The sequence below is a fragment of the Delphinus delphis genome, chromosome 7 (assembly GCF_949987515.2).
Source record: "Delphinus delphis chromosome 7, mDelDel1.2, whole genome shotgun sequence".
Taxonomy (NCBI): Eukaryota; Metazoa; Chordata; class Mammalia; order Artiodactyla; family Delphinidae; genus Delphinus; species Delphinus delphis.
The window spans coordinates 699,449-724,683 of record NC_082689.1 but is presented as its reverse complement, the minus strand read 5'-3'; the positions used below and the strand labels follow the sequence as shown (position 1 = coordinate 724,683).

Genomic DNA, 25,235 nt, shown 5'->3' with positions numbered 1-25,235 from the left:
CATGGTCCTCTTCAGAGCTGGGAGCTTAACGTTACCTGCAGTTTGACTTTGTCCACTGACTGGCTTCACAACCTCTCTCTGTGTTTACCTTCTCCTAGCTCAGATCACACAGCACCTCCCAACTTCGCCATCTGCTTACCGTTCTCTTGCTCTGCGGTTAGAAATCACACGGCATAAATGCCCGGAGACACTGCCCATCTTCGATTTCCTTAGGGGACGCTCCTCGAAGTGCACAGCAGTGTCAAAAAGGACACGTGGTTTTTAAAGCGCTTTGATGCACCGCACCACCGCCCAGCTTTTCCCCAGAACTGCCGGTTGACACCTTTATTTAAAAACCCACGGCTCTGGGCCTCGGGCAGCACTGAGCATTTCTTGACCAGTGGGGCTGAGGCTGTGGTGTGGCCACTGACATTTTTTTGGAACCTGCCATTTGCTTACCCACTGTTTAAAAAATGAGCCGTCCTTCCGCTTGTGGGTGGTGGGGCTGCACGCACCATGCCCTTGTCACCAAATCCACAAGTATTTTCTTGCAGATGGTTGCTTTGTTGTTGTTGTTAAATTTTAAAGTAAATTTATGGAAACATAAGAAATGCTAGGTCACACCTCGGGTTTTCATGAAGTGAACACACCAGTGTAACCAGCTTTTGAATGAAGACACAGCCCTGGTAACCAGGACGCGGTCCTGACAAGGACCTTCCCACACCACCCTCCTCCTCCCACCTAGAGTAGCCACCAACATGGCCTCCGTTGGAGGGACGGAACGATGGAACCCACAGGTGCGACCTTTTCCACGGGCCGCACAACCACGAGCCTTCCCTGCAGCGTTGTGCATGACTAGCCCACCCCGGCTGCTGTGTCAGCTCCCTGAATGAAGACGGCCACTGAGCCGTTCTGCCCAGCTGCTGGGGACAGCGCTGCCTTCAAACTTCGTCCACACCTCCTGGTGCCTGCTGGTGCCCCCGCAGGGTGCATGTTTAGGAGTGGGAAGTGCCGGGTCACTGTCCACCCCCAACAATGACGCCTCCCAGCGCTGTGGCTCTTGCGGGAACAGTTAACACAGGGCTGAGAACCCTATGCCAGCTGGGAGAACTACACCAAATACCTGTGGGTGTCCAGTTACCACTCAAGAGCATGCTGAGGACACCCCTGGTTTCACAAGACTGAGCACAAGGGCTTCCCTGGTGGCATGGTGGTTAAGAATCCACCTGCCAATGCAGGGGACACAGGTTCGAGCCCTGGTCTGGGAAGATCCCACATGCCGCGGCGCAACTAAGCCCGGGTGCCACACTTACTGAGCCCGTGTGCCACAACTACTGAAGCCCACGCACCTAGAACCCTCGAGCCACAACCACTGAAGTCCACATGCCTAGAGCCCGTGCTCCGCTACAAGAGAAGCCACCGCAATGAGAAGCCCACGCACCACAACAAAGAGCAGCCCCCGCTCGTCGCGACTAGAGAAAGCCTGCGTGCAGCAACGAAGACCCAACGCAGCCAAAAATAAAATAAATTAAAAAAAAAATTCCACTATTTAAAAAAAAAAGAATGAGCACACGCGGGACGTGATAAAATGAGTCCCAGCACACTGTATCTGGTTTCGGGTTTTATTTTAGAATTTATAAAATTCCAGTGTCATCCATATTCATGAGCCTTTACACATGTTTGCATATAATCTCCAAATTTTAAAGTTAAGGCCAAGGGATGGATGGTAGCCATGGACACATATGATATGGAAGACGTTCAACAAGGAGGAGACGGACACACGCGCCCATTCCCGCCAGGCTCTCCCCGCAGCATCGGAGGCCGCAGGGGACAGGCCCGGGCACAGTCATCTCATCCCCTTTAACAACAACCAAAAACAGAGCGAGCGAGACCCCAAACACAGTTTAGGAAAGGGGAGTTTGCATCTATGACGTTTAGCAGTAAATGCACGTGTGCAAAAATCTGTTGTGAGAATTAAAAATTTAACTCTGGGGAGGACAGGGCTGGATGCTGTAGGAAAGACAGAGGGAGGGGGAGGTGTGGGCAGACTCCTGGGGGGCCAGTGGGAAAGGCTCTGAAACTCATGCCGAAGGAGAAGAGGGGATGGTCCTTCCCCTGCGAGGCTCCCAGAGGCGGGGGGGCCTTTCCTCCTGTCTCCCTGTTGCAATCAACCCCACCTCCTTCGGGGTCACGCAGCCCACCCAGCAGGAGCAAACGCCCCTCCTTTCCTCTCCCAGGTGGCCACGCCTCTGAATGGGCACACTTAAGGCCGCCGGAGCTAGTGGGGACTTGCAGAGGCGACCGCAGTTAGACTCGGGGTCTACTCAGGAACTGAAGAGTCAGAAGGGGTCCGAGCTCCAGTTAATAAATTGAGAGAAAAACTCTGGGAGTGGGGAGAAGGTGGTCAGAGCAGAGACGACTGTCCCCAGGGCACAGGGCAGCTCCTCTACGAGGCCCAGCATCTGGCAAGACAACTCAGAGTGGCTCGTCGCCTCCGTGGACATGGGGCCCCACCTTTCCCTCTTCAGGGTGGACCTTGACCAAGCCGGCTGGGGCCGGGGCACCCTGACCCGCCAAGGCCTGGGGTCCAACCGCGGGACTGACCTACCACACACCTGACAAAGAGGCCGCCAGCAGCACCGGGGCCTCTGGTCCTGGCCGAGCGGCAGCCTCTCTCTACCCCAGGGCCAAGAGGCCTGCCCTTCGAGCATGCATCAGCGGCCACCTGGGGGGGTGGCCCGTGTGCTCCCCGTTGGACGGGCCCACTGGCCACCGACCCAGTGGGTGAGGGACAGCACAGTCTTGAGCCGGGCACTCGGCTTCCAGCCCCCAAGGCCGCAGCAAACACACCCTGAAGCTCGGGACACCCCATACCAGCTCTGAGGTAGAAAGAGGCAACTAACTCAACAGGGGGCATCTGGGAAGGGGTGGGTGCGAGGGAGCGGAAGGTGGTGTAAAACCAAGTCAGCCAGCGTGCAAAGGGTGGGGCCTCCGCCCAGCAGGAGTGGGTGGTCTCCACCTCCCCGGCCAGCCCCCTCCTCTCCACCTGGCGTTCCTCAGGCCCCGCACTCACCAGGCTCACCAGACGCGGGGCCTGCGCCTGTGCGGTCCGGGGCAGAGACCCCGACGGGAAACAGGGCAAGCCAGGGCCCCCCAAGAACCGCGTTTCCCTCCTGCCTCCCTGATCCCTCTGGCTCCACCATGGCTCTCCTTTGGGTCTGCGGGCGCCCAGTGTGCACACCGGGCCTCCCGACCTGCCCTGCCCTGGTCTGGGTAACTGGGCTTTTTGGCAGCTGGAAGAAGGCGGAGCACATTCTACAGGGAGGAGCATCTGGATGGCAGGCAGGCATGAGAGAGAGAGGGGGGTGGGAAAGGAAGAGGGCAAACGTTTTGGCTTTTATAAAGTCAAGGAAATTTATTTCCTGAGGTCATGACACAGGAAGTAGACTCGGCTGCACCTGCGGTGCTCTCCTGGCGGAGGCCAGAGCCTCGCTGACGTGCTGGGTGACACCGTCCTGTGACCTCCTTAGTGTTCACAAGAGTGGAGAGCCGCCCAGAGCGAAGGCTGGGAGCAGGCCCCGCGCTACGCTGGGTGCCACCAGGCCCGGGACCGGGCCACACACAGCGCGGGGTGCCGGCTTCGCTGTGAGACCTCGGGGAAGGGGAGCATCGACAATTTACGGAGGGTCCAGCCGCTGGGTCAGATTGAGACAAACCATCATGTGGTGGGTTCAGGTCAGCAGGCTGGAGAGGGTTCTGCTCTTTGATCATTATCGTTTGGGGCCCCATGGGAGGGTCTTGGGGGCCACCTGAGCCCCAAAGCTGGGAAACTCCTCGGAGCTGCTCATATCGGGAGCCTGTGGGGGGAGAGAGGGCTGGGCTTCAGTGACGAGGCCGCCCCCGCCCCCGCCCCCTAGCAGCTTCTGGAATGGCCGCCGAGGCGCACGCGCAGGGGCTGGACGGCTGAGCCTCACCTTCTCGCTGCTGCTGGCGGTCCAGGGCGCGTCACGCACCACAAAGCCCCTGGACGGCGCCTTAGACTCCTCGTGGGGGGCGGGCTTCACGTACAGCTGCAGCGCCTCACTGTCCACCACGTCGGCCAGCTGTGGGTGCAGGGGGGGGGGTGTCAGTTTGCAGCAGCGATGCCCGACGGGCACCCCTGCACCCGGCCCCAGGTGCCTGCCGCCCAGCCCGGACTCACGTATTCCTCCTCCAGGTTGAGGATGTGGTCGATGGCCTCCTCCACGTTCTCCGGGAGCCCTGTCACGGTCACGCAGTTGGGGTCTGGGGCCCCACTCTGTGGGAAGCGAATGTCCACCTGGAAGGAGCACACACAGCAGCTAAGACGGCTCTGAGGGCCCCGTCGTGTGCGGCTGGGAACGGTCTGTTTCTAGTGAAGATCCCCCCTCGGGAGGACCGGGGCCCTGCGGGGCACCTGGTGTTCAGAGCCGCATGTGCCCTCACAGATGCAGAGCCATCGGCCACCACAGGGCTGCCGCCTTCCGCAGGCCATGCAGGGCGCTGCCGACAGGGTCAACTACACACAGCTGTGACCCCACGCGACCTCTACCTGAGGGACAGAGACCTGAGCCTCGGAAGTCTCCCGATCCGGTTCCCGAGTGTGGTCAGCGACCCAGGCAGGAAGAGGTGAAGCCCCAGGTGGTCCCCGCTGCCCCCTCAACTGGCTCGTGGGGAAATAAGTGGCTCGATGGTGCACGGAGCACCCAGCCGCTCCCCCCTGCTGTGCTTTTCGGGCTCAACGCCCTTCACGATCAGGTCGGGGACTCACCTTGAATTCATCCATGATTTTGCGGATGGCTTTGCCACGGGCACCGATGATGCGGGCGTGAACACGGTGGTCTAGCGGGACGTCCTCAGAAACCATCTGTTCAAGTTCACCCACAATTTTCAATATGGCATCCCGGGCAGCTTCTGTATTCTTCTCGTACCCTGTGATGGTAATTTGGTCCTGGGGCTGAGAAAGGAGAATCCAGTCAGAAGAGGGGGCACCCAGGGATGCCTGACTGCGAGCACCGACCCAGCGGGGCGCAGCTCTGTGGGGAGGTGAGAAGAGGGGTAGGCGCTCAGCGGGCCTGGGTGAGGAAGGCCTCACCTTAAGGGTGAGGGGAAACCCAACCAGCTCAGAAGGGAGAGCGCCTAAAACAGCAGGTTACCAGTACCTGTGTTCTCCCGCCCCCCGCACACACTCCACCAGAAAGACAGTCGCGGACGAGCAGGAGGAAGGGCACCGGGCCCCAAAGCCGAGGGGATGCTGGCAGCTGAGGGCACGGGGGTGGGTGGCCTCCATTGGAGGCGTCTCCGCTGGACAGACACACCGACCTGGAGACAAGGTGCAGACAACCGTGGCCGGCACCCCTGCCCCTCAAACCAGCAGGTGAGACGCCAGGGCCGTAAAGATGAGCAGAGCAAATGGGTAACTCAAGGCAGAGAGAAGGAAACTAGAAGCGACAACCTAAAGCCATGCTCCTCAGGACAGGGAAGAGCACTACGCCCACACCGAAGAACACAACACGACGCAGAAGGACCACAGGACACAAACGAACACCTGGACACAAAACAGAAGAGCAGGAACTCGGTGACCCACGCCAGGAGAGAGACAAGAGAAACGCCAGGACACACCAGGGCTTGTGGCCAGGTGCCTCCGGTCCCGAAGAAGCAAATGCAGACGGTGGGCGGCGGGCTCCACCCAGAACCCAGCCCAGCAGAGCCCAGACTCCCACCAGCCGGCGGTCCCATCGTCCGCCAAGTACACAACAGCACAGAACAGACTGCAAACGCAGCATAAGCCTCACAGGAAAAAGCCACGAATGCGACCCAGGACCACTCAGCCCCACCTGGCTCATGGAATGCTAACCAAAGTAATCTCAACACTATAAACAGTGACTAAAAACTGATGATTACGTGGAAAAGTTGGGGGAAATAAAAGGTAGTGAAGGCAAAGAGTTTGAACTAAATTCTCAAGATCAAGATAATTTTAAAAAGTCTCGAATGAAGAAGAACAGTAGTTTTATGAACACTGCTTAGAAATACAGAGGTGAAGAAACGGCACTGCCCAAGATGCACCAGGGAGGGTCAGCAGGGTCAGTGAGGATGCCAGGGGCTGAGTCCAGAGCAGTAAGAGGCTGGGAGGAGAGGAGGCAGGGCGGGGGACAGGAGGGCCCAGGTCACCTCCCAGAGGTTGAGCCTGAGGGGCAGAAAGTGCGAGGGAGGGGGCAGGCAGGGGTGTGCGACGGCCTGGGGGCCATGTCTGGGGGGAGGGGCTGCCTTCCACCGCCCTCTGAGTGCAGCAGGTGGAGGGCCAGGTGGGCATGGGAAAAGTGCTCCAAGCCCATGACAGAGAAGCCTCGTGCGCTGGCCTGGGCCAACATGGGGCCAGACCCCAAGCCACAATCAGCTCCCCAGAGACCTGCTACTCTCATCACCCCTCTGGATACGCCCTAAGTTTGCGTGGTCACTGTCCCCAGGTCAGGACGAAGACCACCGAGAGCCCCTCTGCCCCTGAAGCGCTCCACCGTGGCGTCTGACTCAAGTGGGGTCCTCCTTACCTGGTTCCCATCATCCTTATCAGGAAACTGGATGTTCACGTCATGCTCCAAGCGGATTTGGGTGATCACTGCCCCCTTCCTCCCAATGATTTTGGGGTGATATTTGGGGTCTACAGTGACACTCAGCTTAAAACTCCTTAAAGCCTGCAGATGAGACAAGAGAGAGTGAGGGGGAGGGGGGGCACGTCCGCCTCGGCCCTCAGCATCGCGCGCCCACGCGCCCCTTCCATCCTCAACCTGGAAGGGATCCGTCGTCACCTCTGCAACAAGAACGAGACACGGCCTTCCCGCTAGCCGCTGCGCCCCTTCCGCCATCAGCTAGTAATGAGAACCCGAGGACCTGACCATTCCACAACCACGAGCACAGATCCTTCAGAAAAGAGGGAAAGCTGCGTGCTGGTAACCGACAGGCCTGGCACAGCACACAGCAAGCCCTGGGCTCTACTACCCTAACTTGTGAAACAGAGACCTGATGAGTAAGTATAAAAAAGTTCTGGGTCTTTTGGGGTAGGGGTACGAAAGCAGGCAAAAAAAAACACCCCAAAACCAAACCAAACCAACAAAAAACCCACAAAAGGGAACAAAAGCGCTAAGGGATGTCCACAGGCAGAGGCTCAGGCAAAGCCCTGGGCAGAGGAGGGCCCCCATGGCCTGTGCCGAGGCTGAGACAGCAGGGACCACAGACTCGTGAGGTTCACGGGCCCTGCCCCATCACCAGACGCCAGGAAGGTTCCCCTCAGCAAGGAGTCCGTTACCCCCACATAAAATGTAACGGTGCTTCAAGTTTCCCGAACACCCGCCCCTGCGTGCATCACTCGTGGAATCCTCCAAACGCCAGCCCCACAGAGAGGCAAAGCGGCTTCTCATGTCCACCCAACGGCAGGGAAACAGCACCGAGGGCGTCAGTGGGAGCCGTGTGGGACCACAGTCACATGTTGGGGGGAGAGGGGGTCTTTCCTAGCAATGGCTCCCAGGCCTCCCCAGCTGAACCTTCCCTGTAAGGTTGGCAAATGTCTTCAGATTTACTTAAGAAACAGCTAATTAACGTGGAAGCCCACCTTTGCCACCGTTACGTCAAGAAGAAAGGGCCACGGCCCCAACACTGCCTCTGATGAAAGCTCGCTGCACGGTGGGTCAACTGGCTCTCCCGCTGCCACCTGACTTCATTGGCTGAGGGGCAGCCCGGGAGCTGGAGGTCGGGGCCCCCCGGGTGATCCTCCCTGGCCCACGCAGCCCCGCCCGGCCCTCACCCGGTCTTCTTGCTCTGCCTGCAGCTCCTTCACCCGCTCCAGCAGCCCAGCCTTGGCCCGGTCCAAATTCGCAGCCAGGCCTGTGATGGCGATGATGTCAGACTGCAGTTCAGGTGCCGGGACGTGAATATTCACCTGTGCGGAGACGGGGACAGGCCTGATGCACGTGCAGGACAGACACGTGTCTATCTGGTCCCCAACAGCGGGGAGCCTGGGAGCCGTGATCAGCTGTCCACCTGTCCCTTTGGCCAGGGACAGAACTGCAGGCTCAGGACAACGCGGGTGGGACGTGAAGCCCCACTCCGAGGGCTGACCTCCTGACCTGGGGGGCACCCCCCCGACACCTGGTCTCCAGGGAAAGGACCCGCCAACAGCTGTACCTCAAACTCGTCCATCATCTTGCGGATCCCGCTTCCCTTCTGCCCGATGATGTACCGGTGAAGGTCAAAAGGCACCTCCACTTCAATGGTGACGGGAACCAGCGCCTGCAGGGCAGGGGGTGAGGTTAGGCCTGAGAGCGAAGAGCAGAGGGACCCTGTGGGCTCAGCAACAGGTCTTCATGGAGCACAGGGGACGAGCCTGTGACAATCGAACCTTCTGTGCCATTCCACTCGGACTGAGAATGCTGCCTAGACCTTTGACTCAACAGAGGACATGGAAAAAGGATGTGGAATGCAGTCTTCAGGTCAATGCTGGCAGAGCAAACAGACCCGGGCCTGTGCTCAACGCGGCAGCCCCTTGCAGAAGCAAAGCAGCACAACTCCAGGGAGAGGCATCAGGGGCCCACAGAGGAGGGGAGTGGGGCTCACAAAGAGGCTCGCCCTGATCCCAGCCTCGCTGAGACCCTAGAGTGGGTCAGAGCAATGGGACACCACCCGGGACCACAGACTCCACTATCCCGACTGCAGCCCCGACCGTGCCCTTTACCTCGGCAAGCTGCTTGCCCCACTTGACCCGTGATACGACAGAACCCTTTCTGTCCACTGAGGTGGCGCTCAGCAATTACTCATCCTTGTGAGCCCCGGCAGCTGCACACCACGGAGGGTGAGTCCGAGCCCCGCCAGCTCCGCGTCCGTCCTTGGCCCGGGCCTGCAGCCCTGCTCCTGGGCTGTGACCCAGTCCAGCACCTTCCGCAGTGCGAGCCGAGGTGCTTGGGCTCAAGTGACTAGAGCCGCTCTCCCTCCCCGCCCCCACCCCGGTGCCTGCTGATGGGCCCCCAGGGACGTGGGAGTGGTGGTGGGGTTCTGAACGCACCTCGAGGGCTTCCTTGGCGGCCTCACACTTCTCCTTCCGGCCGGAGATGACGATGATGTCGCACCTCCTGGGGGAGCCGGGCTCGGCCTCCTTGCCATCCCTCCCCTCCCCCGCATCGTCACCATTCTCCTGGACAGCAGGCTCCACACTGTGCACTAGGGACAGGGAAGGGAAACTCAAGCTGCTGAGCGCCCAGGCCCAGGCCATCCTACGGGCCACCGCACGACGCTCGTCCCTGTCCAGACCCATACACTGGTCCAGCGCCTACGGGGGGTGCTGGTGGGGAGGGAAGAGTCCTGCCTGACTCCGGGAGGACGCTGGCTCGCTGGGGGAGGAGACAGACCTGCGGGAGGGGCACGGAGCAGGGCCCACTGCGCCCGAGAGGGAAGGAGACCAGTGCCCGGATGGTCATGACAACCCAAGTGACCCGTGCTGGGCGGAGGCAGCCAGGAGGGGCTGGAGAAGACGGCTGGGGAGGGGCCAGCTTCTTGTGCCAGGAAGCCAGCAAATCCCAGAGCACTGGGGGGCACGGGAGCCGGCGGCGTGGCTCCCCTGGCCCCTCTAGGATCTGGGCGTGGCCGAAATAAACAACACGACATTCGTGGAGCGAGACAGAACCCAGGAGCGAATGAGCACACAGACACAACGGCCTAAAGCAATCACGACCCTGGACTGAGCTGGGGAAAGGTGTGGGCTCGGCAGGACACTTTTAAGATCAGCAGAACCTGCATGTGGACGACGAACTAGGCCGCAGTATCACGTAACACTGGATCTTCTGAGTCTGGTGAGTGACAGAAGAGAATGCTCTCATCCTTACGAAGAAGCCACTACAGGTAAAGGGTGCGTCTCAAGATTACATTTAAATAACTCAGAAAACACAAGCGTGCCTGTGTGTAAGGGAGGGGGTGAATCTGGACGTATCTTTACACCATCCTGTGTAATCTTTCCTTAATGTGAAGTTTCAAAATGAGGAAGTAAACGTTCAAGTGTGAACCATAAATGTGACAAATACGATTTAACTCGTTTCTACTCAAAACAGCCCATCTTCTCAGGAAACCAGGAGCTTCAACAGCCATGACAAGCTCCGTAGAGGACAGAGGACAGAGCAATGGGAGTGCACCCTGCAGGCCACAGGGCTGCCACCAGACCCAATGGGTCAACAGGAAGGAGATGGGCAAGCAAGGAGGACACGGGATTTACAAAGTTGGGTCTGAGACACCAGCTAGATCTGTATCCCGCAGGTCACCTCCCTGACCACCGATCGCCCTGCCCTGCCCTGTCCCGTCCCCGGGGGCACAAGCACAACCAGGTGACAGGCAGGACACCTGGAGCTGAAGGGCCGTCCCATAAGGGCAGCCAGCCATTCAGACGGTGCCCTCTGGCCGGTCAGTGGCTGCCTCATGAGAGGGGTGCTGGCAACGGGGAGGAGGTGCTGCCGGGACGGGGCCCAGCACACGTGGCACACAGAGGGCCCGGAAAAAGCGGCAGGCCTGCGCTCAGGGCTCCCCACTGCACAGGAGGCCGCAGGTGCTTTGCTCTCCCCTGGCTTGGTCACCAGCAGCTGTGAACCTCTAGGAGATCTGAAGGGCACCTCACCACCCCGGAGCAACTAACACAGCCCACCTCTGAGAAACCAGGGAGCGACCCTGAACCTCTGGAAGCCCCCAGGACAGCCGACCGTACTGGCAGTGCCCCCGCGCAGGAGCCCCAGGAAGGGAGGAGCTTCACCAGGACAGCCAACAGCCGCCACCACCTACCCTAGGCTGGGACCACACACACACCCACACCCTCCGCTTCGCAAGCACAGGGCTCACCGCAAGGACTCACCTGGGTTCTCTTCTCTGTCTGGGAATTTAATCTGAACGTTATAGTCCCGAGTAATCTGTTGGATTTTGGAACCTTTGGGGCCCATGACCGATCGATGGAATTTCTGGGGTATGGCGCATTCTATGGTCACCTGGGCTTCCTGTGGGGAGACAGAGCAAAAAGAAAATAACCGGCAAAGGTTAGTTGCTTAGGGTCAAATTCACATCCATCGCTTTCGTTTCCGTCCCCCTATAGCCGCTTCCCAGCATATGGACAGCCTGCGGTGCAGGGCAGGGCCAAAGGGGAGGCCTCTTTCTGAAGCGCTTCCCAAAAAGCGTACCGCCCAGAACTAGAACGTAACATCTCACTGCTCTGCAGACAAAGGAGGGCCCCTCCCCCACCGCACTGCAGGAGGTGCTGTTAGGAGCCATCCCTCAAGGGATGACGTTTGGAGGCTGGGCTGGTCCACAAGGAGGGTGAGGTTCTAAAGGCTGGTTCAGAAACCCCACACGTTTTCAGGGGACCTCTCCCCTTGGGAGGAGCAGGGGGAGGCCGGTCCTTGTGGGATGCCCACCCACCATCAGGAAGGAGGCTGAACACCAGACCCCTGGCACTGCCGAGGGAGCGTCCACCCGCCTCGGGGCCTGGAACCCTGCCGAGCCTCCCGGGCGCCCACCAGGTCCTCGATGATCTCCTGGATGCGCTTCTTGGCTGCCTCCACGCAGTCCTTGGCCCCCTTGAGGGTGACCTTGTCGCTCTGCGTGCCGGAGCGTGGGAAGCTAACCATCACACCGCCGTACTCCTCAGCGATCTCGCGCAGAACCTGGCCTCTCCGGATGACAAAGTGACGGTGGTGCTTGGGGTCCACCAGCATGTAGTCTTCAACCACGTTGTCCTGCGGCGTTGCGAGAAGGGCGCAGTGTGACCCGCCCTGCTGAGCGCGCCGGGACCCCAGGGCCCCCAGCCAGGGCCCGGCCCCCACCAGGCCTCACCAGGCTCCGGATCAGGGCCTCCAGCTCCTTCTGGGCCTCCCTGACGGCACCCTCCTTCCCTATGATGGTGATCAGGTCCTGGTCCCTGTCCTCAGCCGCCGGGAAGATGACGCGGGCCCCGGTGCTGTCACGCACCTTGCGGATGTTGCCGCCCCCTTTGCCGATGAGGAACTTGTGATACTCCGGCTTGGCGCGGATGTCGACAGTGAAACTCTTGGTTTGCTGCAGAAACCAACCCCACGTTTGTTGGCCTGAGCCACCTGCCTGGGCCCTGGAGCAGGTGACGAAGAGGGCCTAGGGGTTGGCGCTGTGAGGGGGAGTTCTCCTCACAGTGTCACCAACGTCCCTCCAAAGGGGGCTACTCAAACCTCAGCAAGCACGTGGACAGACACCCGGACAACATGGTACTCGCATTTCCTCCCCTCCACGATCAGAGACACCAAGGTGGGGACAGCACTCAGCCTAGAGCCCCAGGCCTGCCACTGACCAGCAATGACCAAGCTTCTGCGAGCTGCTCTCTATCTCCATCTGCAAAGGGGACGTGGGCTGGGGGGACTGCACCCGCACAACAGGAAGCCCATGGCACGCCGGGAGCCTCTCCCAGCCCGGGCACCCACACTGCTCCCGACGCCAGTGGACGGAGCCCTGTCCAGTCCTCACTCCCTAGGGCTCCAGGTGACCTACGCACCACCAGCTGCAACCTCCAACTCGGAGACGGCCAAGCCAACCAAGGCCCACATCTGACATCACGAAAGGCCCTGGCCTGGCGACCTCGCTGAGATGCCGGTTCCTCTGGCAGAAGCGCCAGGAGAAATGTGAGGGGGACACACCCCCAGGCGGACAAGCCCATGCCGGGCAACCACTCTCCTTTCTCTTGTCATGAAACCCGGCCCCCAAGCTAAACGGTGAACAGCCTAAGTCTGTTATCTTTGAGTGCCGGTTTCGCAAAACACCACTGAGAATCCTCAATTTTTCAGACAGACACTCGCAAATAGCAGCATTCTAAAAGCTAACGAGTTAGCTGAGCCCAGCCCAGCAACATGATACAGGATGAGACATCAAAAACAGGTGGGGTTCGCCCCGGAAACGCCAAAGTTGGTTAAACACCAAATCAATCTAATATCTGCACTAAAAAAAGAAAAACCAGGTGATCATGTCAACAGATCCTACAGTACACCCATTCCTGAAAAAAACGCTCAGCACACTCGGAACAGAAGGGAACTTCCTCAGCTGCATAAAGAGCGACTGCCAAAGACCCAGAGCACAGCTCACGTCCCGCACGGCGAAGGGCCGAGGGCTGCCCCGAGCCCACGCCAGGCGAGGCTGTCCGCTCACCACGGCTACTGAACAGCGCACGGGAGGTCCAAGCAACGTAGTAAATAAACAAGACACACAGGCGGTACAGGGCAGAAAGAAAAAGAACTGCACGTTCACAGATGGTGTGTTTCACCTGTAAAACTCACAAGAATCCACAAAAAAAGGTACTGTCACTGATAAGTGAGCTGTAGACCAGATGCATAAAATAAGGCCAATATGCAAAAATCAAATACGCTTCTACATGCAACAGTAGCTGGAGATTGAAGTGCCAATCGTATAAAAAGCACCATTTATAATAAAAACAAACTAAAATCAAAACAGACATAAACCTAACAAAACGTGAACAAGATCTTCACGCTAAAAACTACACAACACCAACGAAAAATCAGAGTTTAAAAATTGAATCGATGTGGACTGGAAGATTCAAAACTGCCGAGACAACAATTCTCCCTGCTTTGATCTTCAGACCCAACATGACCCTAATCAAAATCCAAGCAGGATTTCGCTCTAGAAATTGACAAGCTGGCTCCAAAATGCATATGGAAAGGCGAAGGGTCTAGAAGAGACAGAGCAGTTTAAAAAGCACGAAGCTGAAGGCCTCCCGAGACGTCCCACAAAGCGGGCCGTCCACTGCGGTGCTGCTGAAACGGAGCCAAGTCCACAAACAGAGCGGCACCTGGGATTTTAACAAAAGGGCAAAGGCGACTGAGTCAACAGAGAACCTTGGGAGGTGACAGTCAAAAGGTTTTTATTTGAGTGGCGGTCACATGCACGCATGCTTGTCGAAACTCAGAGCTATACACTAAACTTTACTGTATGTAAATCATACTTGAGGGAAAAAGCCCCAAATAACAAGCCTAGCAGCACATTTTCTACACTGAATATGTAGGCATCCGAGTTGGAAAGGCCCTTCAGTGGGGGCAAGAATCAGAGACATACAGGTATATATAGGTGTTTGCTAACCTGCCACACAGAGAGGGTGTGTGGAGGCGCCCAGCGTGACAAGAGGACAGACACAGTGACCCTCCTGGGCGGTGCTCACCTTCTCCTCCGCCAGGTGCAGGAGCTGTTTCCGGGCCTTCTCCACGTCTGAGGAAGGGCCCCTGATGATCACGGTGTCACTTCCCGAACCCTCCACGGGGAAGTGGATGTGGACCCCACCGCACTCCTCCATGATGGAGCGGATGAGGCGGCCCTTGGTGCCGATGAGCGAGTTGTGCAGCTTGGCAGGGATGGAGACCTCCACCTCGGCTATGTTGGCCTGAAATGACACACAGCACGAGCGAGCCAGGTTTTTGTGTGGCGGGAAAGGGCAGACATGCCGCAGAGGGAAAGCCGTGACGTCACACAAGATGTCTCCCTCAGGCGCCTGCAGCAGAGGCAGGGCCGAGATGCCCGAGGACCAACCCTCCCAAGAGCCCCGTAAGCAAGGACCCTGACTCTACTCAAGGCGGAGCACAGGGACTGGATCACCTCCCACGTGACACAGCGACAAGACGCCGGAGACAGGAAACAGGCCAAGCCTGGTCCCTGCCCCCGGCCAAGCCCCTGCATCAAGCATGCAGCCCTGACAGCCCAGGGAGAGCGCAGCCCCCAGCACTGCAAGCTCACGGGCTGAATGTGCAGGGAGACCAGCCGGGCCAGGGAAAGGACCGCCACAGACCCGGGACCAAGCACCGCTGTGATCCCACCCAACAAATCTAAAAAGCAAGTCCGAAAAGGAGCAAACTGTTTTAAAGTAACTTATCGAAGCTCAAAGATATTTATAGAAATGCAAAAATATCCAGCACCCACCAAAGTAAACTTCATAATATCTAGCATCCAATTAAAAAAAACAAACAAAAAAACCGGACATGCAAAGAAGTAGGAAAAAACAACCCATCACGAGGAATGAACAACGGAAAACAACCCAGAAATGACACAGAGGTTAGAGCCAGTGGGCCAAGGACACTAAAACAGGTATTTTCATCACTAGACTACACAGGTCAAAAAGCCAAAGGCAAGCTGAATGTGTCAAGCATAAAAACAAATGGCTGAAACTGAACTTGTAGAGGTGAAGACAATATATGAAAAGAGGAAAATATACTTGGTATAATCACAGATCAGACATTGCAAAAAACTAATGACCTTGAAGAGACTGTTGAAAGGAGGGAAAAAAGCACTCCTCCTCCCCAAGCAAATAAAAAGGCACTGGTGGACAGCGGGGCAAGGTCAAGCTGCCTAGCACCAGGTAATCTGAGTTTCCGGACGACAGAAAAAAACAGTGAGAAATAATGACCCAAATATTTCCAAATCTGAAGACAACTCTAACCTCACATATCCAAGAAGCTCGATGAGAGCTTCAAACTCCAAGGAAACACGAATGAAATTACACCAGGACACATCGTAAGTTGCTGAAAGCTGGTGATATGATCATTAAACAGGCCAGAGGAGCAAGGATGACATCAGGTGTCTCGTCGGAAACCACGTTAAGTGAGAGACACTGAGGCAAAGCCTCGAGTGCTGAACGAAAGCCACCAACCTGAGGATGTGGGGCTGGTGGGGATGCGAGATGGTGCAGCCACTGTGGAAGACAGTCTGGTGTTTCTTACAAAACCAAATGTTACTCTTATGACACGATCCATCTTACTACTTACTACTAAGTAAAAGAAGCCAGTATGAAAAGGCTACATGCTATTCCAACTATTTGACATTCTGGAAAAGGCAAACTATGGGGCCAGTGAAAAGATTGGTAGTTGTCACCGTTTGGAGGGAGGGAGGGATGAACAGCTAGAGCGCAGAGGATATGTTGACGTGGGTGTATTTTCTTATTAAGATGCATGTAGGGTTTACGGTATGTCAACAAAACACAGTGGCGGGCGCAGGGCTGGAGGCCCACTGTTCTCAGTTCCTTACACTGAGTTTCAAGCAGCATCAAGTCACCTGAAGACAGGCTGTGGGAAGTTGAAGATGTATATACCAAACACCCTAAAGCAACCACTAAAATAAAACAGAGGTACACCCAATAGACCAAAAAAGGAGGTTAAAAGGAATCATAAAAACATCTAACCCAAAAGAAGGCAGAAAAGAGAACAAAGTAGATGGGACAAAGAGAAACAAACAGCAAGACAGTAGGTTTAAATCCAAGTGCTCTACGTAAAATAATCACACTGAGGGGGCCAGGGGCTGGGGAGAGGGAAGGAAGAGCTGTTATTTGGTGGGGACAGAGTCTCCGTTTGGGAAGATGAAACCGTTCTGGAGGTGGCGGTGGTGACGGCTGCACAACAGTATGAATGGCCTTAGTGCCACTGAACTGGACTGGACATTAAAAAGTGGTTAGGATGCTGAATTTTGTTTTTCAAACTTCACAATTTTAAAAATGGAAAAATTATAGTCACATTAAATGTAATTTAATTAACTTACTAAGTGTATGTAATAAAACTTGCCATACATACCACAGAAACATATATAATTACTAATGTGATTAAAACGTAAACACTTTTATTTAAAAGGCAGAGATTGTCAGACTGAATAAAAAAGCAAGCTGCCTAAAAGAATCTCACTTTGATAAGAGAAAAAGTAGATTTCAGAGAAAAGAATATTACGAGGGTTAAAAGGAGATCATTCTACAATGCTGCAAATTACGTATACTAGGAATGAGAAAGATGACATTACCAGGGACAGGAAAGAGATAATACGTGAACATGAAGAAAATTTTTACACTAGTTAACTTGACAACTTAGATAAAAGAGGAAACCCCTTGAAAGACACAAACTACAAAGCTCACACAAGAAGGAACATGATCTCCTGTGATGAAGCGTCACCCGGCAGTGAAAAGCAGCACTGACACATGTGACAACGTGGTGAATCTGGAAGGACCTGTGGTCTGAGAACAGCGAGGCCTGCGTGCGGGCGGAGGCGCCACGGTTCCCCTCACACAGTGAAGCAGGAAACTCACCCCAACCCACGGCGGCGCAGAGACCAGGGTGGATGGGGTGGCGCCAGGAGCCCAGTGGGGCAGAGGCGGGAGTGAAGGGGGATGAGGGTATTTCGGGGTGACGGTGTGCGCTATCTGGATCGTGGAGGTGACTCCAGCGGTCAAAACTTACACTGCACACTTTAAACACATGCAGTCTCTTGCCTGTTAATTTTTCAAAAAATTGAAAAAAAAAAAAAAAAAGTAACACCTTCAGAATGGGACGATTTCCAAGCACCTGAGTGGGACAAGCGGCAGGCATCTCTTGGTGGCCCACCCGGCCCTGCGCCCCAGGCCCCAGGCTAGAGCACCCCGCCACACAGCGTCCCGTTACCAGGTCTTTCTGGATGGACAGGATGCGGCTCCGGGCGGCCTCGCAGTTGGCTCGCTTGCCTGTGATGATGATGGTCTCCGAGTTGCTGTTCTCTGCAGGAAGGTCGATCTTGGTGTTGCTTTCCTCCCGGATCTACAAGGAGCGAGGGGACCGTGAGGGGCTGACTTCCCAGGGCTGGGCAGCAAGGCTCCCTTCTTCAGCTCTAAAGCCAGAACAGCGCAGGGCTATGGGGGCAGGGGGGGCAGAGCCAAGATTCGGGAGACACGCCGGCCGGTCACCTTTTTAATGTTTGCACCTCCTTTCCCAATGATGTTCTTATGAAACTGTTTGAAGATTGGAACAGAAATTGAATAGCTATTTTCCACCTAAAAAACACAAAAGATGGTACAATTAACCGTCGTACTACAGATTGACTTGTCCTTCTTGTGCCTGAAGGTGGGACGGAATGACAGGATTCTGCGACCTACTTCTCTCCCCACCTGACCTCCAGAGATGTGTCACAGGAAAGGTGAGACAACTTATCCGACAACTGACCAACCGGGCGTGCCAGTCAGCTACCGCAAAGTCCCTCCCGGGAAGAGCGGCCCGCGAGAGCGCCTGTGATCTGTTACACACGTGTTCTACAATCCAGAAGTGCCTGGACACACACCAGCTCTTTGGTGTCATAGCCAGGAGCAGAGCTGCCTGAGGGTGGGCAGAGGCCGGGATGCCAGGCCTAGGAGAGAGCTCAAAATGCCCATGAGGGCAGCAATTCCCACCCTCCAGGGCAGCGCTGGGAAGCCCTCCCCATCACCCCTCTGAGGAGGTCAAGTCCAAGCCCCCGAGAACCCCTGGAAAGCACGGGGCACCTGCAGCCCTCCCACCAACCGCCCTCAGCACTCTCCAAACTGCCTCTTCGCATTCCAAGTTTCGAGGAAGATAACAAATCAACACGTGACTCCTCAGGCTACGTGTGTAACCCTCTCTTCTCCTTACTGGATGGGAGAACTTCTCTGCCTAGGTATCCGAAGACCCCTCAAGAAACAAAGCAGGGACTTCCCTGGTGGCGCAGTGGCTAAGAATCCGCCTCCCAACGCAGGGGACACGGGTTTGAGCCCTGGTCCGGGAAGATCCCACATGCTGCGAAGCAACTAAGCCCCTGTGCCACGACTTCTGAGCCTACGCTCTAGAGCCCGCAGGCCACAGCTACTGAGCCCACGTGCTGCAACGACTGAAGCCCACGTGCCTAGAGCCCGTGCTGTGCAACAGGAGAGGCCACCGCAATGAGAAGCCCGCGCACCGCAACAAAGAGGAGCCCCCCCCTCGCCGCAACCAGAGAAAGCCCGTGGGCAGTAACGAGGGCCCAACACAGCCAAAAGTAAGTAAATAAATAAATTTATGAAAAGAAACAAAGTAACTCTGCACAGGAAAAGGATTTCTGCTGCTCTAAATACCGTGAGGTGGGGGGCTGCCCCAGTGCCCGAGCGCGCTCCCCGAAGCAGGGGTTCTGGGGAGCACCCCCAGCCCCTACCACCCTCGACACTGTCGCACAGCAAAGCATGGAAGCGCGCCCTCACCAGATCTGCCGCCACCTTCTGCATGTACTTCGTGCATTTCTCCACCTCATTCTTGGGCCCTCTAAGCTGGACAATATCGCTTTTCTGTGCTGGGTCTGGAAAGTTGATGATGACCTAGAACAAATCATCAGGAGACCAAGTCTGATTATTAGCGAGGACTGGATTCCAAAATACTGAATCAAGAATGTCTTTGGGAAACCTTTACCTCTGGGAATTTGTCCCGAATTTCACGGATCCGTTCACCCTTCTGCCCAATGATTGTGCGATGAAATCTCTGCTCAATGATTAGATCCTTGGTACGCTCGTTTTCCTAAAAATACAACTGAGCACAGTGAGGGGCGCCCAGGTGCACCCCTGCAGCACTGCCAGGCACCAGCGGCTGCCAGGGAGCACCCCTCGCAGAGCACCTGCCCTCTCCAGCAATGCCCACACTGCACGTTACTCTGGTTGTGTGTTATTCTCCGAACAAAGCAGACGAGAAAACGGAGTGTAGGACCCTTCACCCAGAAGTGCTGCCGCAGCAGCTCATCCAGCAATTCTACTTAACGGGCGGGCTGCGAGGCTTCGCCCTCTGCACAGCCCTCCTGAACACTGCGTGGCCCGGACCGCGTCCCTGTGCGGACGATTAAGGAAGAGTGGCTCAACACAGGGCGCTGAACCCGTGTGGCTCTCACCCTCCTCCAGAGGTCCTATCAAAACGTGGGAAGTACAAGAAAACGAGCAGAGCTGGAACACAGAGACAAACACTGACAGCCAAGCAGACGCTTCAAACAATTCCGGGAGGTTCTGGATCAGACTGGCATCAGGGTGCCAGAGAAACAAGGGTTCAGCAACCCAGTACCAGGATAAGGCACCCCAGAGCAAGGATATATCTGTCTGCATTTGACTCAGAAAACCAAGAAACGTGTGTGAGGGCTGGTGGCTTAGTCTCTGGGATGGGGAACAAGGCACCACCCCGACACTGGCTGTGCAGATAACCACACAGCCGTGCTTCTTGACCTTGGCTGCACACGAGAATCACCTCCAGAGAAGTCATCACTGCAGCTGGGACTCTGGGGTCTGGCCAAGGCTGAGCACCCAGAGCCCTAGCACCTCCCTAGCACTACATGGGGCCCTGGGGATGGGGGGGAATGAAGGAAACTCGGTACCAGCAAGTCACACCCGCACCGGCCACCCTCTAGGACGGCACAGGAGGAAGGTGCTGCCACACAGCCCCAGCCCCAGCCGCGGGCTCACCATGCGGGAGGCGAGCTCCAGCAGCTCGCGCTTGGCCTGCTGCACGCCCTGCGGGTCCCCCTCGATGCGGATCAGGTTGCTCTTCTCGCTGTCGGGAGGGATGCGCACAGACACCTTGTACTGGTCTTTGATTCTGTTTACTGAAGAACACAAAAGGACACGCGCAACTGGATGCAGAATCTACCTTGCGCCACCAATGAATCACAACGTGGCAGGACAGGGCTAGAGCCCTCCCCAAAGCTAACCACTCATCCCATAAGCAAAAACTCCACAGCAAGACCTTCCATGTTCGACAAGGAGCCAGGTATGGACCATAGGCTGGCACCTCCCTGAGAACTTCCAGTGTCCTACGGCGAGGGCCACTCGGTACCTGAGATACAGCTGGTCTGGGCATGGCCAGCGCATTTCTAATGTGGAGACAGACAACTACTGTTCAAGTAAAAAAAAATTACTCTCAAGAATATAATAAAAATAAGAAGCCATTAAAATCCAGAAGCTCCCACATTACCTGAAGATAAAAGCACCCCCATCGACCACCTTGGAGCCCATGGAGGCCATGCTGTCTAAGGAGACTCCATCGTCAGCTCAGCTCCAGCCTGAGCACTTCACTGTCTTTGCAAAACCAGTGGAGTTGTTGACAACCCTCCCCTGTCACCTTCTCTAGACAGAGATCCAGGCTCCCACACCCTGGGGAAGCCTCATCACCAGGAAATGGGGTCGGCATTTTGCCCACCATGTAGTAAAGGGGAACCAAGCTCCTTAGAGGGTCGCCAAGGAGGGATCTGAGCAAACACGGACACAGCCGTGAGCCGACCCGCTCGGGGGCTGCTGTTCCAGGGCAGAACCACACGGGACAAGAGCCAAGGACACAGAAGCTGGGTGGCAGATTTTAGATGAAAGAAAACGAAGGTGAGAAACTGAACCAGAAGAGAACGGAACAGACACAATTCTCTGAACAATGCAAAGTGGCTCTGCACTTCCCAGGGAGCAGAAACCAGAAATTAACATCAGAACTGCACTTCCTTACATTTTCTGTTTAAGAAAACACTGCAGTTAAACAAAACAAAAAACAAAAGCAAATTTATGGTGTGTGCAAATTTACGGCTCAAGCAGCACTGACTGGTGTCACTCCCTGTGGGCGTCTGCCCGTTGTTTAAAACGCTCCAGAACTCACAACTGACACCAACTAAAGCAGCAGCAACTAACTAGCTTACATTTACTCTGAACAAAGAATGGACTGCACAGGGCAAAACCCAACAGGGCAGGCACACGGAGGTGTCCTACCTACACTGGCGGGGGGTGCCCGCTACCTCACCTCCACCAAAGGTCACACACAGGGGACAGAGCTGTTCTCAGGACTGGTGAGCACCGTGATGCCTAGAACGGCACTGAAGTTAAACTGAGCAAAGCAGTGGATTTCAAAACACATCCGACATCCGCGGATTCAAGCGGAGCGCTCACTCGGCACGTTCCAACTTGAGCCGGTTCAGTCCGCGGCTGAGCCTGGGCTGGCCAGCCCAGCAGGGGCGTGGTCAGGGGCGCACGTGAGGATGGCGGATGGCAGACCCCACCCCAGCAGGTCTGGCTGAACTGTGAGGACACGGCCCCCTGCATGCCTTCACGACCAGGCTCATCACGTTCACCTCTAGGCCCATCAGCTCCAGGCCAACCTCGGCCCTGGGGGAGGCCCCAGCTAGGAGTCTAGGCCGCCCTCCCGCTGGCGCTCTGCTGAGGACGCCCCACCTGCCCTCCGCGTGCTGCCCCCACTCACTGTTGGCCCCGCTCTTCCCGATGAGGTGTCTGTGGAACTTGTGGTCGATGTTGATCTCCACGTAGTCCATCCGGTTAATCTGTGGGAGAAGCACAGAGCAGGACACTGGAGACCAGAGTCCAGGACCTGGGCCCAGATCCGCAGACACACAGCCAGAACCAAGGCCCGGGAGCTGGCAGCGGCCGCCCTCTCTTCCCACTCAGCTTCAGGGTCTGCGGCAGGATCGTCCTACAGGCCTCTCGCAAGACCCTCTTCCACAGTAAGGTTTCGTCTACCCACGGCTCTCCCGGACTTCGGCCAGATTCCAGCTGTTTCAGAACTCGCCACTTGCCGACTGGGCCCCCCTCCCGCGCCTCCAGGGCCCCCACGTGAGGTCTGACTGGCAAGTGACAGGATTATGCCCTATGCCCACTCGGCCAGCACCCGGGGCACCTTACCAAGTCCTTGACCATGGCTTCGATCTGTTCCTGGGCCACGTTTACATCCTCCGTGGGGCCTTCCAGGGTGATCCTGTCCTCGCCCTCCGTGAACTCGATGTGGACCTACCGCACCAAAACAAGAGTCGGCCCACCGGGATGGCACGGCCACAGCAACCTCCTATGCGAGCCTGGGCTGCTCTCCCGGGGCAGCAGCCGATCCACAGACACCAGGAGAAGTTGGAAAGGCGGTCTGGGGATGACCACGGTTTTGGTACTAAACACTGTGTGGGAACCGCAAAGGCCTCCCCACTGTGCGCCACCAAAACCACTGGCATGGAGCACATCAACACCTCGCTGCTCACGCCCCCCCCCCCCCCCGTGTGCGAGGGGGGGTGAGACAGACGACAACGGGGGTGAAACGTCACCACCACTGCCCCCCGACCCCACCCGGCCCAACACACCAGGTGAGAAACAACGCACGGGGAGGGCAACCCGGGAGGCCGGCGCCACGGAGCCAGCCCCACCGTGGGAACCAGGACTCTGAACAGAACAGGAACGAAATACGACGCTCGCGTTCTCTGCCAAGGTTACCGGACCTACTGCCGCCTGAAGGACAGAGACGCGGAGGGGAGAAAGGCCCACAGACTCCAGCTCCACACGAATCGTATACAAGTTCTGCTCCACGAAATTCTCAGATGTAACTACTCACAGGTTACGACACCGTAACAACTAAATGAGGTATTTCTTGAGATATTCAATAGACTTAGCAATACACTCTTCCCCTGGTTAAAAAGACCCAAAGACGTGACACAGGTATTTGAAAAAACGTATTCTGCTCACCCCTGGCTAACCACGGAGCAGCTGACTGTCACCCACAACAACTGATCTTTAAAACGGGTGCCCCGGTCTTCAAAGGCACCCCCACCCCCACAGGACAAAAGCAATGTCAGCAATGGGATGACGAAGATCAACTCAACACAGCAGACGATTCCTTACCTTTGGCATCTGCTGAGTGATTTTGGCCAGGTTCTGCCCTTTCTTGCCAATGATGAAACGGTGAAGCCAAGAAGGAGCAGAGACGGAGGAGACCGTAAAACTGTTGGCCTAGGAAAACCAGGAAACAAACCCGTGGGTCTGCAGAGTCCAGGTTTCATGAACACCAAGCCAGGTGGCTCACCAGGGCTCAGAGACAGGTGAGTGCTGCCCTCCCCTGACACGGTCCCAGGAAACGCTCATCGGAGTCTCCCCACAGTGAGCAGTTACCTTGGCATAGACTTCAGTCAACGCCTGCCCCAGCTTTTCAGGCTCGCCTCGGAGGATCACAGTCTCTGAGGTGCTGTCTGAAGGAGGGATCTCCACAGAGACTCCAGTTCTTTCCAGGATCTCCTGCAGGGAATTGCCCTTGGGCCCGATGACATACTTGTGCTGGGATTTCCTCACCTCCACTGCGATGGTCGTGGTCCTCTTTTTCTAAGTAAGAGCGCCGTGAGGGTGTCAGAGGGAAGGGCCGGGAGCAGGACACGGGGCCCCGACTACAGCAAGTGAGCCCCGAATAGTGAAGACGATGACCAGCCAATCCCCAGAAACTCCACTAATCAAGGACTGGGCTTTCTCCTCAAAAGAATTACTGCAGAATTTAAGTCAAGCCCAGAGTAATCATTGCAACTAGCTAGGAAGAAACAAAAACACCCCGTCCTCTCCCCAAATAAAGGAACCAGCATCAGACCTCAAAGCCCACCGACTCAGGCTAACAGCTCACCCAAAGGCCTGATCAGCTCTGAGCGACACGTGCCCAGGGGCACACAGGGCAGGGGGAGCTCGGGTGGGAATCCGTGGGGACAGCCGCCCAGCAGAGCCTGGCCCACTGCCTCACAGCTACGGGGAGGCGCAGGCGCCCCCTTCTAACTGTGGCGACTGGAGCTGTCCAGGCCTCGAAGGCTACAGGGCAGGGCTGGGCTGCTCTCTGCCCCCCTCCTGACTGCTACCTTCTCCTCGTAAACCTTCTTGACGCGAGCCACAGCCTGAGCCAGTTGCTCCTTCTCCCCTGTGAAGACGATCTCGGTCCGGTTGACGCTGGGCGGGGGTATGTTGATGCGTGTCCCCGTCTCCTGCATGATCTCGCTGACCAGCCGGTTGTACGGCCCCGCGATGAAGGGGTGGAACGCCTTCTCTACTTCCAGCCTCTCCACAGCACGTTTGTCCTGAGAGGGAAGGACGGAAACCATGAGGGCACAGATCTGGGCCTCCTGGTGGTTGGGGCAAGGCCACCACGCACACCAGGCCCGTGGCTGGCCACACCTGCTCGGCGGAGATGAGCAGGACCTCGTGGCGAGCTTTCTCGATGCCCTCTTTGGTGCCGGTGATCCTGATCTGATTGCTGGCGTCATCTGGGCGTGGGATCTGGATTTTGGTTGCAGTTTTTAGCTCCAAGTCTTGCAGTTTCTCTCCATTTTTGCCAATAACAAAGCGATGGTGTTCTTTGGGAATGGCAACAGTTGCTGAGGCCTGTGGCAGGAAAAGAACCAAAAAAACAAAAACATTTGCAGGTTCCGCAAAAGCACGTTTTCCCACGACATTCTCCCTGGTTGGAACGCCACCTCTGCCTACTCTCACCTTGCCAGCCCCAACCCGTCCTTCAGAACAGTCTTGGGTTAAACATGGCCTGCATGGGGAAGCAGGACCAAGCCCCAGGCTTGAATGAGTTCAAACGTGACACAGACCCATGGTCCTGCGTCACCCCTTCAGCCATCACGATTATTCCTTCAGTGTCTTCTCAGCCCAGCTCTAAGCCATCACGAGG

The 25,235-nt window shown here is 56.5% G+C and overlaps 1 protein-coding gene across 3 annotated transcripts in view; it reads right to left on the bottom strand.

Annotated features, from left to right (window-relative positions):
• Nucleotides 1-1,587: 1,587 nt before the first annotated feature.
• HDLBP (high density lipoprotein binding protein) overlaps nt 1,588-25,235 on the bottom strand; it is a 69,066-nt gene continuing 45,418 nt past the window's right edge. For all 3 annotated transcript variants that reach the window (XM_060015779.1, XM_060015780.1, XM_060015778.1), the window contains 23 exons: nt 24,734-24,940; nt 24,421-24,636; nt 23,699-23,905; nt 23,432-23,539; nt 22,454-22,558; nt 22,017-22,095; nt 20,246-20,385; nt 19,215-19,319; nt 19,010-19,123; nt 17,732-17,818; nt 17,454-17,585; nt 14,207-14,425; nt 11,848-12,069; nt 11,532-11,750; nt 10,877-11,015; nt 9,050-9,204; nt 8,176-8,280; nt 7,796-7,930; nt 6,546-6,689; nt 4,769-4,954; nt 4,181-4,297; nt 3,954-4,082; nt 1,588-3,836 (listed from right to left, as the gene is read on the bottom strand). In XM_060015779.1, coding sequence (XP_059871762.1) covers nt 3,750-3,836; nt 3,954-4,082; nt 4,181-4,297; nt 4,769-4,954; nt 6,546-6,689; nt 7,796-7,930; nt 8,176-8,280; nt 9,050-9,204; nt 10,877-11,015; nt 11,532-11,750; nt 11,848-12,069; nt 14,207-14,425; nt 17,454-17,585; nt 17,732-17,818; nt 19,010-19,123; nt 19,215-19,319; nt 20,246-20,385; nt 22,017-22,095; nt 22,454-22,558; nt 23,432-23,539; nt 23,699-23,905; nt 24,421-24,636; nt 24,734-24,940 — 3,357 coding nt within the window. In that variant the 3' untranslated portion in view covers nt 1,588-3,749. The remainder of the gene's footprint in view (nt 3,837-3,953; nt 4,083-4,180; nt 4,298-4,768; nt 4,955-6,545; nt 6,690-7,795; nt 7,931-8,175; nt 8,281-9,049; nt 9,205-10,876; nt 11,016-11,531; nt 11,751-11,847; nt 12,070-14,206; nt 14,426-17,453; nt 17,586-17,731; nt 17,819-19,009; nt 19,124-19,214; nt 19,320-20,245; nt 20,386-22,016; nt 22,096-22,453; nt 22,559-23,431; nt 23,540-23,698; nt 23,906-24,420; nt 24,637-24,733; nt 24,941-25,235) is intronic.